Here is a 16,343-nt window from a genome sequence, read left to right as displayed (position 1 = left end):
GGCCATGCCGAGTAAGGCTCCGAGTGGTGGCTGGTTCTGCCCACCCTCGAAGCCTTCCTCAACACAACTGACTGGCCACAGTTACTGCTGGTGTGGCCAACAAGCCACAGCAGTGAAGGCGGGCAGAAGCCACCCACTGAGCCTTTCTTGGCCATGCAGCACTGAGGAAGGCTCCAGGAGCAGCGGGTTCTGCCTGCCCTTGGAGCCTTTCTCAGCTGAGCTTTTACCAGTGGACTGCGCTGGGAATCACTGGGGGACGGCAGGCAGAAGGACCTGCCACTCCCCCTGGGGAAACTTGAAGTGCTGCCAGTACCACATGGAACCATGCAGATGAAGGAAATTAAGCCACTGGGTCCAGGAGCTGTAAGGTTGAAAGGCTGGCCCCCTGGGCTATTGGATCAACTTCCCAGGACTGCTGGGTCATGCAATCCACTCCAGAAATATACAGAAGTACCAGCTGACATCTCAAATGCCATCTACTCCATCACCTTGTGGGCATGGACACAATCCTATTTCCCCAGGTTTGAAGAAGCTGATAAGCCCCCAGTTGTTCAAGAGTTTTCAGGAAATTATCTGTTTGTGACAAGGGAGCTGTAACATGCTCATCCCACACACAGATCTCCAACCAAAGTGCTTCAATCACACTTTCACTGAAGAATCTCTTATTGGCCACTGCTAGACACTGAGCTAAAACAATCACCAACCTGATCAAAAATATTATTCTTGTGCTTCTATGGAGAAGGATGGCTCAGAGAAGGTGAGTCACTCATGCCATCTGACTGGTGGAGATGGCTGTTTTATCCATATCCCCTAATATATATCCATATTCCCTAATATAGCAATAATTTATTTATTTATACAGGTATTTATATACCACCTTTCTTTGGTCGTCAGATTTCTCCTCAGACTTTAATCCAAGGTGGTTTACATAGGCAGGCTGTTCCAAACCCCCGTAGGGATTTTTACAATTGAATAGTTCTAGTCTTTCATAGAACTCCTCCTTCCAGCTGGATTCCTTCGCCTCCCACGCTCCACTTGACGATTACTCCTCTCTGTCACCAAGGGTCAGCTCACCAGTATATCAGCCTGTTATCAGTTCTCAGGTACTTCCTGTTGTTTTGAACTGGCAGCCTCAGATCTTCAGGCATACAAGGCGGCAGCTCTACCAACTGAGCCAGACCTGCCCGTAATAATCCTGCTCCTCTAGGAAAGAAGTTTAAGTCAGGAAGGTTCAAGCTTCCTCCCCCCCCCCCCCCAATAGTAGGTCTGGAATAGGAGAAACTGGTTGAGACTGAAGTGTTTGGCTTCACCACAGAGCTCCTTCACTAGGGCAGAGTGGACCTATGGCACAGAGGCCACCGAGTCCTCCTGCCCACTAAATACTTTCCTACAGTATGTCCCTGGGACTAGTAAGTTTGTGGCACCTTGCAGCAAGCACCAGAAGAATTGGGGAGAGGGAAGAGAAAGGTAAAGAGCAAAAAAGGAGGGCAGGCTCCTTCCCACTCTTCCTCACTCTCTCCTACCAATGTGAATGATGCTATTAAGCATGTACATCCTTAAGTTGATGCAGAACCCTTCATATGGTTTCAAACACTTTCTGCTAAGCAATGGGCCCGATGTGACCTCAAACATCAGTGGCACATCTGTAAAGGGAAACCCAGAGACCACAATACTAATTTACCAGCATTTCAATATTCAAAGGAATAGCCCTTAATGCCACAGATTTTCTCAACTACTAGAAGATTACTATGCAAAAAATGGTCAGGGTATCCTTTAAGGATTTTAAATGGTCTGTTTGATTCAACTGGACAGTTAGCTGTCAGATTCAAATTTTCACATGTGTTGCTATAAAATCTTCAGGCCAAATAGCCATGACGTGCAATATGAAACCATGCTGTTATTCGGATATCCTTTTAATTGGTTTATTGCAGGCTATAATTTCCCGGCAAAACAACAAGATATATAAATCAAAGAATTAAAGAATCACAATTGACATTACTCTCCAACAGATATATACATGTTTTGCAGCATATCAGGAAAAAAAACCCCTCAGAAGCAACAGGTGATGCTATTCAAAGATCACAGTGCATGAAATACCAAGATTTTTTGCAAAGAATAAAAAGCAGTGCCAATGTAAATTTCTAAGGAGATGACCCACATGGGCAGCACATCGGCAACACATAGACTGTTCAGGAAGGGGAAGGGAAAGAGTGGTCTTCTCATCTTCCATATCCCCAACCTGCCCTCCTCCTCTGCCCTCCTCCTCTGTTTAAGTTATGCTCCTATTGAGCCTAGGTCAAACCTTCAAATGTGAGTGGCTCATGCCTAGTGGTTCCCAAACTGGTGGGTCACGACCCACCAGGGGAACTGGAAGCAGGGCATTCCCTCTTAAGGGGTATGGCCCTGCAGGGATGGCAGCAACAGCGCCACAGCGATAGTGCTGCTGCTGCTTCCAAGGGGCTTTTTTACTTACCTGGATGGCAGCACTGGCCTCCTGCAACATCCTGGAGGCCCACAGCCCCCTCTGATCTCCTCTGCAGCTGCTGTAAAAGGCCCTTGTCTCTAATCTAAAGCTACTTCCTGTTTTTCCCCAGGAAAACCAGAAATATCTTTAGATCAGAGATGTTTACAGCAGCCATGGAGGAGATCAGAGAAGGCTTCGAGCTCCAGGATCCTGAGGAGGCCAGCACCACGCCCCAGGTAGGTAAAAAAGCCCTGTGGAAGCAGCAGCACAGTAAGCCCTGTAGCGCTGTTACTGACCCCCTCGCCACCCATGCAAACACTTACCTAATAAGAACATAAGAACAGCCCCACTGGATCAGGCCATAGGCCCATCTAGTCCAGCTTCCTGTATCTCACAGCAGCCCACCAAATGCCCCAGGGAGCACACCAGATAACAAGAGACCTCATCCTGGTGCCCTCCCTTGCATCTGGCATTCTGACATAACCCATTTCTAAAATCAGGAAGTTGCGCATACACATCATGGCTTGTAACCCGTAATGGATTTTTCCTCCAGAAACTTGTCCAATCCCTTTTTAAAGGCGTCCAGGCCAGATGCCGTCACCACATCCTGTGGCAAGGAGTTCCACAGACCAACCACACGCTGAGTAAAGAAATATTTTCTCTTGTCTGTTCTAACTCTCCCAACACTCAATTTTAGTGGATGTCCCCTGGTTCTGGTGTTATGTGAGAGTGTAAAGAGCATCTCCCTATCCACTCTGTCCATCCCCTGCATAATTTTGTATGTCTCAATCATGCCCCCCCTCAGGCTTCTCTTTTCTAGGCTGAAGAGGCCCAAACGCCGTAGCCTTTCCTCATAAGGAAGGTGCCCCAGCCCCGTAATCATCTTAGTCGCTCTCTTTTGCACCTTTTCCCATCTGCCCTGTAGGAGTTTGGGAACCACTGCCTTAAATCATTTTTGCCCAATGTTGTATATATACATCAGGGATCAAATGTGTACACTGGGCAAAAATGGGTTAAGTTATAAGAGAAGACAGATTTTTCTATTTCTATGAAGGACATTGCATGTCCATGCATAATGGTAGGGAAAAAAAGTAAATTTCAAAGCACAATATGCTGGGAGAGGAATAAGTAGGCAAACAATTTATAAAAATTCTAAAGTAGAAGAAATTTTCTGATAGTTTTTGGAAAACAGCACTTATACAAAAAGTCTAGGGCTCTAATCCATATTATGGATTAGGACTGCAAAACCATCTTGCCTGGTTCCTTGGTCCTGAGAGTCCTGCATAGCAATGTCTCATGGGAACAGTACCAACTTTCATGTACCATATTAAGGTGTGGAGTGTAACAGTGTTTTATTACCTAGTAACTGCTGTACTAACCAAATTAGAGTGGTTTACCAACTGAAAAAAAAACTTTCATTGGCTATTCACATTAGTATTGTTATATGATGTATTAGAGGATTCTTCGGAGTTCCCTTCAGAATAATTCCAATTTACTATTTATTTCTTACCAAAGAAATAGTTAAAAAGTTGATGAATCGTTGACAGGGAATTTTGAAAGCAAAGTAGTCAGACATTTGATTACCTTGATGACTGAAAGGAAATCTTACGATATAAGCGGATAACTGGAATGATTTGAAAGAAGAGAAAAAAGAACTCGCCTAAGCTTTCACAGAACCTAGCTGCTAAATCTTTAGAAGGAAGATTCTGATAGGATGTAACAATGCTAGAAATAGTAGTAATATAAAAATCAGAAAACACAACACACACATACAGAGAGAGAGAGAGAGAGAGAGAGAGAGAGAGAGAGAGACGGCCACCTAATTTATTTTCAGTGAAAAGCAGGGCTAGGAAATTCCCAGACACCTGGCTGTCTGGGCACCCAAAGATTTATTGCAGGAATATAACTTATTTTCATCTTGCAAAAGTATATTGCCATCAGTATTTATGCATTTCAATCCAAAAGCACCTCTGTGACAAACGGTTTTATCACATTTAATATTTTGTGATGCTAAATTAATCTGCTATAGGAGGATTGGAAGAAAGCATTCAGAGCCAACAGCATAAAGGAAGACATATAAGTTCTGATAATCGCCTTTCATTGTATTTTTTTGAAACAATCAAATAAAATAAGCAGTACACTATCAACACATTAAACTTTTTTCTATCACAGCCACACCAATCATGGCTGTGATAGGAACAGCTCACTAAACAGAGAAAGAAAATTATTGATTGGCATATAATGTATTCAACTGCACTTTCATAAATGGTCACATTTCAACCACCTGTAGTTCTATACTTCTTGCATTATGATATTGCAAGTGGCACTGAAAAGAGACTGATGGGAGGACACTATGAGGTGACACTGTACAGTCCCAGTTCCTAATGCATTACATGTTTTGGCTGAGACACAAATCCTTGAATATATTTGTCACAGTAAAATGGGTATATTCACCAAACAAACCAACTGTGCAAGTTATTCAGTGTGCAACAATTTAATGTCCATGAAAGCCAACTCTGAAGCCTCTAGTACCTATGACATATTGCTATCAAACACTTCATAGCAAAGGTTTCCAACAGATTTACTCCATGAGCACAATTAACTGCTCAACCTAAACACATTTAACAAAGTATTCAATCCTATTGAACTCAGATATTTACTTATGAGTAAGCCTAGTATCACATTGTACATGTACAGGACTGTGAGCATATTAATTTCAGCCACTTGCACTTTTTTTTTTTGCTGAAAATGCCAAGCATGGACATGGTCATGCATGGACATGAAATAAATGTATATTCCTTCTTGAATTAAAATCTCTAGGAAGGGACCTCATGTTCTTGATCTCATGTTCTATTCTGACACAAGTAGTAAACGGAATGCAAGTTATTGCAAATAATGAAACATTTCTAAGATGGTTCTTCTTCGCTATGTACTTCTGGGGCACAGATCTACAGTACTTTTTTTTTCAAAGTGCTCATTTTAATGTCATTTATTCTAAATATAGCAGCAAGCATTCAAAGCAAGAAGGTATGCTCATTCTCAAGGCAATTTCATAAATGCAACATATAAACCATGTGAAATAGTATTAAATATGCATGAGGATTCAAAAGAAGAATAAGCACACACATATACAAAGTCTCTATGAAATTCTAATAATCAGCCTTCAATTTCTGCTCAACAGCACACTATCATTAGTTCCCATATTTATGGACAAAAACAGTCAATGCTCTAAAATTAAAGGGGACATCTTATAGTTTCATGATTTTTTAAATCAAAACATCCTCTTGAACAAAATATCCTCCAGAAATTAATAGAGTAACACATTACTTCTGATTTCAAAGTCCTCCCTCCCCCCCTTTTTTACATTAAACAAGTTGTGGACGTTTCCCTTTAATCTATAGAGCAATTATTAAATACAGATATACATGTTAAACATGTAGCATCTGAAACTTCAGTTTGAACATCATTCTATCAGTCAGACAACTTCACACCACACAGAGTTGTCCATTATATAGTAATAGAAACCCAAGACTGCTATGCTATTTAGAAAAGTCAGCAATGGACAGAAAATTGCAACAGCAGAAGAATTTCTAATGAAACAGACAGATCCCAACAATATTAACCAAATGTGTGTTAATGAAACATGTTATTTTCTGTTTTTTTATGCTCCTTAATATACCTTCATAACTGTGAAACAAGATTCATAAAAAATACTATTTAGTGATGGAAAACAGAAAAGGCAAAAGGATCCGAATAATAAAAAGAGACCAGTATTAAGCAGGTGTTTATTTTAAAAAATGCATTGATTCCTGAGTATTCTTGAGGTTTTTTTCATTCTGGACCAGTTTTCTAAATGATAGAGCTAAAGTATATTTAAAAATATATACTATACAACAGGAAATATTATTTAAAACTATATTATAGCTGCTCACTACTAGATTATAGATTTGTTTCTATTGGCCTCTTTTCCTATAACCTCCATCTCTATTTGATTCGTTACTTGGTAACTCTTGAATTTAATTATCCTTGTTTCCATTATGTTTAAGAAAGTAGATAATAAGCTAATAATTATTAGAGATATTTAGCAGCATCTGTTACTTTTTGGTTAAGAGATCTTCCAACTATTCTGACAAGTTACTCTCTAAGCTAGTTCTCTTTTCACTGGTGTTTTTAATCAAAGCAATATTCCTATGAGATAGCCTTAAAAAGAATACCACGTCTAACAGATAGGCTCTAAAGTATTTATCCATTCCAATAAGGAACTTTATAGGATACTGTACACAGTGCTGTTTATTTTGAACACACAACACAAATTCTATGCTCTCTATCTCATAGCAGCTTAGCCTGATATCTCCTTCCCATTCTTAGTACTTGTAACCATAAATACAGTTACTAATAATGGTCTTTAGCCTTGCTACAGCTTTCCATATTCTATGATTATCTATATTCTATGAAAGATCCTTTCTTTTTATGAGATGCCCAACAAAAGTTTTTCAGCAATCAATAACAAATAACAAGACAAACCAGTTCACTAGAAAATTAAAGATGAAGCCACCCAACACATTTAACAAAACTAGAGATTTAAATTATGACAGCCGGGGAGGGGGGGGCATGTGTTGATTTTTGCCTTTGAATGGCAAAAAGAAAGCTACTGTTTTGGCTCAAGGAAATGCAAGAACGGTTCAACCCACCAGTTCAAGCAAGTGAGGTTTCATTGAGCTTTTCTAAATAGGCATGACATTGTTAGCACAGTCCTTGCTCAACTTTCGACTTATACCCATGAGTGCAACCCATTGGAGCTTGCACCAAGGCAACACAGAGAACTAAATCTCATCACAATAGCCAAGCCACTAATTGGCAGACTATACCAACAGTCATCACTACTCTGAAGTCTGCCTTCCACACCAACTGAACTCAGATAGCCAATTTGGTGTTTGCTCCCAATAACACAGACTGCGGGCAGCAATATTTGTTATTGTTTCATCCCTGCAGAAAATGCATTACAGTGAGTCATTCACATTAAGATGCTTACTGGCTGCGGTCACCCAAAATTTGAGAACTGAAGTGCTGCTAAAGGAGAAGACAGTTGTTTGCCCAAATTGTTGCTTTCTCACCACCACCACCCCCCAATCCCTGGCCAAGACTACAATTTGGGGCTGTTTATTTTGATCCTTTCTGCCTTGCTTTCATGCTGTGCACCCTACCCTGCTCTGGGCAAGTTTTATGCTAATAGCTGTCTGCTGCTTTCAAGATGCTATCCTGGGTTCATGCTAAACAGCAGCACAAAGCAAATACAGCCATAATTAGCCATAGTTGTAAATGTGCATCTCCTAAGCATCTCACAATTGTTACATTGGGGGGGGGGAGGGAGAGACTCCACTACCTTAACATAGCTTTTAGCACAGTTTTTTTTAAATAAAAAAATAAACAAATCAGAGCACTACAGCTCTGGTTTTGCACATGCGTTGATGTGCATCAAACAAACCCTGGAACTGTCAAAACAGTCATGTTGCACACTGGAGAGCATCCAGTTTCAATGAGCAGGGATGTGTGTGTATGTGTGTAGTAAAAGTGATGTTGGGTAAGCATGCTTCAGAATCCTTTGCGGGGGGGGGGGGGGGAATGACACACTTTTTTTTCTTAAAAAATCTAAAAAGCATTTTTTTGCTCTGCATCTCAACAAGCTAAAATAGCCCTTCAAGTCACAGGGGTGGTGATGTAACTAGAAACTTTCGCCTTGGCACAGCTGAAACTGCCAGGCAGGGAAGGTCTATTTAGAGATGATGTTGATTGAGATCAAGAATAGCTTCCCTTGCCAAAAGTGCAGGGCTTAGGCTGCCACACGGATTGGAGATGGAGGCTCTTTAAAAATAACCCAAGTCAGCCAAGCCCGGCCATAGTCCCAATGGCTACTTTTCTCAAAGCAGGGGTGATCTCTCCTAGTTTTATTTGTGGTGAGCATCTCCAGTCCCTGACACTCCTCCTCCTCCTCCTCCCATCTCCACCCCAGTTCTTTCCCCAGATGAGATCTCTCCATCATCATCATCACCCTTCCTGGCTTCCCTCCTGGACCATGCAAGAAAGCCCTGCCGGACTCAAGGTGGGACTTACGTGGTGGGAGAAGGGAAGGGCCCTTCCGCGGAGAGGTTGATCACCAAGGACTGGAAAAGTGACAGGCTAAAGAAGAGGAACCAGCCAGCAGCCATCTTCCTGATCGAAGATCGATGCCCCTTGCCCACAAGTGCCGGAGAGAAGGAGGGTGGCAGGAGTTGGGGTGGGTGGGGGGTGATGATGAATGAAGTTGGAAAGAGGAATGGGAGAAAAAGGGTGTGGGAGGAAAAAAAATGCCCTCTCCCCCTCCTTTTTTTTTCTTCTGTGCAAAGCCACAGGCAGCTTGCAGAGAGGCAGGCAGTGGAGATGGGAACAGATATAGATCTGTGGGTGGAGAGGGGGAAGGGGAGAGGAATCAGGAGGAGGGAGGCAGAGAGAGCGAGAGGGAGACTCTCCTACTCCAGCAGCAGCCTCTGCTTCATCTGATCCGCCGCCATCAGGGCTACTTTTGTAACAGATCTTGTGTCTGTGTGTGTGCTTTGTGAGAGTGCGCGCCTTTCCTTTCCTGATTTATTCCCCTGATTGCGGGGGGGGGGGGAGACGGAGGGAGGGAGAGGAGGAGGGGAGGGGTGGCAGCAGTGAAAGGGAGGGAGAGAGTTGTGGAGAGAGAGGTTTGCTTGCTCTCCTTCCCCCCCCCCCCAATCCCTGGGAGAGGTGGAGGGGAGAGAAAGTCCCAGAGGACCGCCTATGGAGTCCTCTGGGGATGGGCTTGGCCATACAAGAGAATGGAAACTCCCAAAGTTGCCGCCTGATCTTCCTCCTCCCCTGGAGGGGGGAAGCCTCCCACTCTGGGGGGGAAAGGTAGGCAGGCAGGCAGGGTGGTGTCACCCCCAATCCACGCTCTCAAGACATCACCACCCACCCAGGAAATATCTTACCGGGAAAGGGCTTGGGTGGGAATCACTCTGGCTGCCCAGGACTTGGAGCACAACAAGCTTATGCATGTCTACTTAGAAGAAAGTACTACTGTAATCAATGGGACTTACTCCCAGGTAAGTGTTTAGGATGGCAGCCTTGGAGGACTGCTGCACTTTTGTGTGTCAGATCCCCACGATCACAGGGCAGAAGGAGGCTTTCCAAACCGGATGCTCTTTGCTCCTGCCTGCCCCATCCTCCAAGGCAGCTCTGGGATGCCTGGAATGGGGGAGTCCTGTAGACTTACAGGACAGGCAGGGAGAGTCCCTGCAAAGACCCACCCCCCCCCCCGGTGGGCGCTGCGAAGCTGGGAGGGGAGGAGGTAGCAACAGCAAGCAGGCTTCCCAAGATCTCATCAGTGGCTGCCCCATCTCAGCAGAGACCAAAAGTGCCCCCCATCATATCAGAACTTCCAGAGATGCAGCGCCAGAAACGCCTTAAGCCATTTCTGCCCAACGTTGCATATACGCAACAGGGATCAAATGTGTACACCTGGGCAGAAATGGGTTAATTCTGTTATGGGGGAGTGGGACGCTGGGTGGAGGCAGGGCAGGCAAGGGTCTCTGAGCAGGATTTTATCGGGGCGGGGGGGGGGGACACAAAGTTTCTTTTGGGGCCCTCCCCAAAGGGGGGAATGGGGGGGAGGTTGGTGACAGCCAGACTATTCTTTGGAATCCAAGTCTAGTGGACTTGGATGCGGAGTCCAGGTCTGCCTGCCCACAGGGTATCAGCAGCTAGATATGGTAACACAGAAGAGCACACACATTCCTTGGTCTCTCTAAAATCTTTTAAATATACTCATGGCAGAAAATGAGCATCGTCATATTTAGGCTCATGCTATGTCCTTTGCGTATCAGACTTCTGCAGCTGTGTCCCTGAGCTCCTTCATGATAAGCGGATCCACCAGCCAAAGAGCTCCTCTAGCCGGCCTGTTTTCTTCCAGATTTGACACTGTGTTAAGGAGTGTCATGTATGCATTCCTCAGCTCGGTGCGTGTGGCTTGCGGCAGCAGCCACTACCATGCTCCCAGCATCCTATGGGAGCAGCGAGTACAGGTAAATGTAAAGTGCCGGGAAATTTCTGGGGCCCCTTCTTTGGCTCCTGGGCCCCCTTTTTGACCCTGGTTCAAATTACCCCATTTACACCCCTCTCAGGCTGTAGAGGCAGGCAAGATTGCAGAGCATGGGTGAATGCTCTTACTCACTGACCCCTAATGAGCATCAACACAGGATCTGTTTTTTTTAAGCTTCTGCTAACCATTACCCATCACCACCCACATAGTGCCTTGGTGCAGGCAACCAGGAAACTATTCAGCATGCACAGACAAGGATATACCCCAGTGCCACACAGATTGCACACAAGGCCTAAAGCAGCAACAGCACCCAGTGGGAAGCCAACTGTTCCTCTGGAGATTGCCACCTTTTCTGTTCTAGCAGGACTTATGTGCCTTTCAGAAGTGAACAACAGGCAATCATACAAGAGGTGCAACAGTATACATCGTGGAGATGCACTAATGGTTCTACAGGTTGTACAACAGGTTTTATCTGTTGCTCCAGGAGGAATGCAGACTCAGGAGTCCTGCAAGATCAAAAATGTTGGTACCCCCATTCCTCTGCGCAACTGTCACAACTCAGTCTGGTTCTATTCAACACCAGGACTGGTTCTATTCACTCTTAGCAAGTGGTTCCCTATATATGTTTTGTTACTCATGTCAATGGGAAAGGGATCCACAATGGGAGAAAGGCCACAAAACTACATCATACCAGGGTCAATATGTTGCTCGCAACATTGTTACTAGAGCACCTGCAAGCAAGGGAGGCATCAAAAGGTCTGATTCCACATATATACCACATTCCTACTAGCAACAGCAAATCCAACATTGTTGCTACTGCCATATGAAATGGAGGAGAGGGAGACTGATAACAAGGGGTGCCTGGGAAATTCTCTTGATACTCACAGATGAAGATAGAAAACGTGTGGCTGGAATGTAGGGGGCTAGACACGATGCATGGTGCCCAAGGACTAAACCAAGCACTTGGTGAGCAATGAGCACTGGGCCATGCATTAGTCACGCACACGGCTCAGATTTATGGGTTGCTCTCTTTCCAGCCGTTTGCCACATCAGAGGCTACGTGTGTACATCCCAGGGCTGGAATTCCATTGCACAACTATTGCATTGCTCTTGTCCACTGAATTATGGACAATGTGCAGTGTTATCAGCATTGTTGTACCAATGTTTCATCACAGCCATCAGGATAAAAACTCTTCTATGGGAGACTTGTGGCTTTCAAGTCCCATGTGTTGAATTCATAAGCACTGGATTCGTACATGGAAGAGTACTCCTTTCTTCCTTTACAATGTCACTGCAGGAGCATAAGATTGCACATACCAATGTAAGCTCTGACATAGCAAAGCCACCTTAGCTTGACAATAGGATTACTCTGACCACATGATAAATCATTATAATGCCTGGCAGTGTTCTAAACATAGGTAGTAAACATCTGTTGTAATTCTCTTCAGAGACTCCTCTGGTGACCAGAAAGAAAAAAAAATCAAATTGTAAATTCCTGTAGACCTGGCCATGGTGATCCATGCCACGGTGACACCGAGGCTAGACTATTGTAACGCGCTCTATGTGGGGCTGCCCTTGAAGACAGTTCAGAAACTGCAACTAGTGCAGAATGCGGCGGCCCGCGTGGTTACTGGAGGTAGGCAGTTTGACTCTGTCAGTCTGCTTCTCCAGTGGCTGCACTGGCTGTCCATTCGTTTCTCGGCCCAATTCAAGGTGCTGGTTTTGACCTTTAAAGCCCTATACTGCTCTGGACCAGGGTATCTTAGAGATCGCCTACTCCCGTACAATCTGGCTCGTCCTCTTAGGTCATCAGAGAAGGCCTTTTAACAAGTGCCGCCACCTAGGGAGGTATGTGGGGCGGCAGCAAGAAATAGGGCCTTCTCAGTAGTGGCACCAACACTATGGAATTCCCTTCCCCTTGACTTAAGAACGGCTCCCTCTCTTGTAACTTTCCGGCGAGGCCTGAAGACCCTTCTGTTTAGACAAGCCTTCTGAGTTCCTGGCCTTTTTAACATCTTTTTAACATCTTAACATTCTTTAACATCTGCTCACAGGCCTGATCCTTTTCTAATTTGCTGCCCTATTCTCTTACCAGATTAGTTTTTATCTGACTACTGTTTTTTATGATATGTTATGTTTTTATCTGCTTTTAAATTATGTTTTTAACTTGTTTTAACCTTGTTTGTAAGCCGCCTTGAGTCCCTTCGGGGAGAAAGGCGGGGTAAAAATAAAGTATAATAATAATAAATTCAATTTTTAGGCAAAATTCCCACTGAAACAGGCATCAAGCTCTGGTCTTAAGTGAAAATCAACTGCCTGGCTAATTTGACCTGGACTGTATTTCATGCTACTTTAAACAACAAACATGCTTTTTGTTAAAAAGACAGAAAACATTGTCTTTGTTTTCAGTCAAATCCTTGGGCAGACTCAGCCTGTATCACCAAACCGCCCTATCTAATCCCACAATGAAGTACATGTGGGTGCACGTCACCCCTGCTTTCACAAAATTATGTGGGGGCTGTCCTTCCAAATGACTCCTCTCACATGCACTTTAAATAGTGATTTTTAAAGTAGTATTTAAATCACACTGTGAGGAACAGTTCTGATAGGCATAGCTCTCCCCCCCCACACACACACATGATTATACAGAGGTGGGCCGGCGCACTTGATGGGCCAGCTGTGTACACACAGCTCACTACAGAATTGTGCCTCACTCATGTGCCTCACTACAGAATTGGAAGGGCCAGCCATAGAGTATCATTTGAACTGGCCTCACTGCTCCTTATGAAGCAAACTTTTCTATCCTTCCTCATTATTAAAACAGAATGGAATGGGCAAGATTAGAAGAGAGGGGGGAACAAAGAAGTGCTTGAAAAAATGATTCTGTGACTGCAGTGTACAGGAGCTTTACGTGCTCATAGATTGCATTGAATGTCAGCATTTCTCAAAGTGTGCTCATAAAAGCCCTACAACTCCATGAGACCCCTTTAGGCACACTGTATGTGGCTGCCAAGTGCCTCCTGCCCAGTTTGCTTGTCTGTCCCTGTCCAGACCCTGTGAGTGGCTCTCTTTCCACATATGCTTCCTATGCCGGCTCCTTGCCAGTACTTGGCATTGAGTTCGGCTCCACGCCACCTTCATGATGAACTCTGGAAGTGAAAACAAAGATCAAGAGTGTTCTTTTAGCCTCAGAGTATCAATCATGTCTTACAAGCCATGCAAGAATAGAAATGGCCTCCATGATGCCAGTGCACTGTGTAATCATAGTTCATCTCTTTGTCCCTAATCCATAAAATTTCCATTCTTAAGTGCTTAAAAGCACTACTTATTTATAAAGAAGCTGTAGCTTTGTGGTGAAGCATATGCTTTATACACAGTACAGCCAGGATCAATTCCCCACATCTCCAGTTAAGGGCTCCCTGGTATCAAGACAGCAAAAAAGTTCAGAATAATTACTGTACGTACTCGTGTATAAGTCTAAAAATTTTAGTCTTACAATTAACCCTAAAAACTTGCGTTGACTTATTCACAAACCCCCCTGAAGGATATTCCAAGGCCCCCATTCACCGCCCAGGAGTGGATCTGGCCACAATGGTTGAGCCCATTCCTGACCATGACCAGGCAGGCATTGTGCAGGGCATTGTGCAGGGGACAAAGCACACTGGGTTGCTGATTAGCTGGCAACCCTTCCAACAAACCCAGCCACAGAGGCTTCAAGCAACGTTGGGAGCCAGGCAGCCTGAAGGCAAGCGCCTTCTGCCAACCGAGACAGCACTGTATGGGCAATCTCTCCCCCTTAGACCAGCTACAGGCGGACATTAGGAGGGCGGGAGTCAGTGCGGGGCGTTTTTTGGATCAGATAAATGGCCAGGTAAAATCAGACAAAATTGTATAATTCAAAGAGTTTAATAAATCTCTAAGTTTCACACTCAACTTATCATAGTAAATTTTGTGTTTTTTGGCTCAAAATGTGCCCTCGACTTATCTACAAGATTGACCAATAAATGAGTATATGCGGTAAACAAACCATGTTTGTAGCTCTAGACTTGATCAACCATTACATTGTCATAACAGATGTTGTCTTAGAACCACGCTTATATTCTATTTAGTGTGCTCAAGATTATGGATGCTCAAGATTTTTACTTTTCCACTTTGCTATTCCATTTGTTTTCATAAGACAAACCCTGATTTTGTTTTTTATTCATTCCGGAAAAGCACATTCACTTCCAAACTAATTTCATCAGTTTTTGTTACTCCATTTTTGGCACGCAATAGAGTGGTGGTCTTTATTTTCTTATATTGTATTTTATATTTAAAAGGTATTGGATAGTCTGTAGCTATTTTTTTTGGGCAACTTTTTCCCCCTGAATATCCCAGACATGTAATTTTTGGGACATTCTAGGGAAAAAATAGTGACTACCACAAATACATTGCAACCTCTACTGATGACCACTGTATCTTTTTTTCGCCAGAGGCTCCAGAATGATGCAACAACCAGGTATCCTGGGGAAAAAGATGTCTGCCAAGAGATGTTCTTCCATTTCTTTTCAATGTTAAGTACAATCTTAAAAAAAAAAAATAAACCCACCCTCTGTCATACTACAGGTAAGCTCCCTGCTACCTTTAAAAAAAACAACAGACCCTGATTGAAACTTATGACACATACACATATACACTGTTTCATTTGGGACCTGTCTGCAGTCTTTAAAAAAAGCAGAACCCTAACCAGCACTGGATTCTGTCAACCAGTTCAAAGAGGATGAGGGAATGTTAGAACCAGTGATGTAGCTAAGGAGGTGCAGGTGGTAGCAGTTGCAATGGGCATCAAGCTTTAGGGGGGCAACAAACATAAGAACAACCCCACTGGATCAGGCCATAGGCCCATCTAGTCCAGCTTCCTGTATCTCACAGCAGCCCACCAAATGGCCCAGGGAGCGCACCAGATAACGAGACCTCATCCTGGTGCTCTCCCTTGCATTGGCATTCTGACATAGCCCATTTCTAAAATCAGGAGGTTGCACATACACATCATGGCTTGTAACCCATAATGGACTTTTCCTCCAGAAACTTGTCCAATCCCCCTTTAAAGGCATCCAGGCCAGATGCCGTCACCACATCCTGCGGCAAGGGGTTCTGACCACTCACTGAGTAAAGAAATATTTTCTTTTGTCTGTCCTAACACTCCCAACACTCAATTTTAGTGGATGTTCCCTGGTTCCTGTGATATGTGAGAGTGTAAAGAGCATCTCTCTATCCACTTTATCCTTCTCATGCATTATTTTGTAAGTCTCAGTCATGTCCCCCCTCAGGCGTATCTTTTCTAGACTGAAGAGGCCCAAACGCCATAGCCTTTCCTCATAAGGAAGGTGCCCCAGCCCAGTAATCATCTTAGTCGCTCTCTTTTGCATCTTTTCCATTTCCACTATGTCCTTTTTGAGATGTGGCGACCAGAACTGGACACAATACTCCAGGTGTGGCCTTACCATCGATTTGTACAATGGCATTATAATATTAGCCATTTTGTTCTCAATACCTTTTCTAATGATCCCAAGCACAGAATTGGCCTTCTTTACTGCCGCCATACATTGGGTTGACACTTTCATCGACCTGTCCACCACCACTCTAAGATCTCTCTCCTGATCTGTCACAGACAGCTCAGAACCCATTAGCCTATATGTGAAGTTTTGATTTTTTGCCCCAATGTGCATGGCTTTACACTTACTTACATTGAGTAAGCTGAGCTTGACACTAGTGACCAAAATTGTGAAAATCTTGGTATGT

The 16,343-nt window shown here is 43.9% G+C and overlaps 1 protein-coding gene across 4 annotated transcripts in view; it reads right to left on the bottom strand.

The window, feature by feature from the left end:
- The window catches only part of CACNA2D1 (calcium voltage-gated channel auxiliary subunit alpha2delta 1), a 472,859-nt gene extending 463,637 nt beyond the window's left edge, over positions 1-9,222 (bottom strand). For 3 of the 4 annotated variants that reach the window (XM_066634568.1, XM_066634570.1, XM_066634569.1), the window contains exon 1: positions 8,576-9,221. In XM_066634568.1, the coding sequence (XP_066490665.1) occupies positions 8,576-8,670 (95 nt within the window). In that variant the 5' untranslated portion in view covers positions 8,671-9,221. Of the gene's footprint in view, positions 1-8,575 lie in introns of all 4 variants that reach the window. The other variant, XM_066634567.1, reaches the window with a different exon arrangement.
- Between the last annotated feature and the right edge of the window lie 7,121 nt (positions 9,223-16,343).

Source organism: Tiliqua scincoides, chromosome 7 (genome assembly GCF_035046505.1).
Source record: "Tiliqua scincoides isolate rTilSci1 chromosome 7, rTilSci1.hap2, whole genome shotgun sequence".
Classification (NCBI taxonomy): Eukaryota; Metazoa; Chordata; class Lepidosauria; order Squamata; family Scincidae; genus Tiliqua; species Tiliqua scincoides.
The sequence above is the reverse complement of the archived record's forward strand: the minus strand, read 5'-3'. Positions and strand labels throughout refer to the sequence as shown.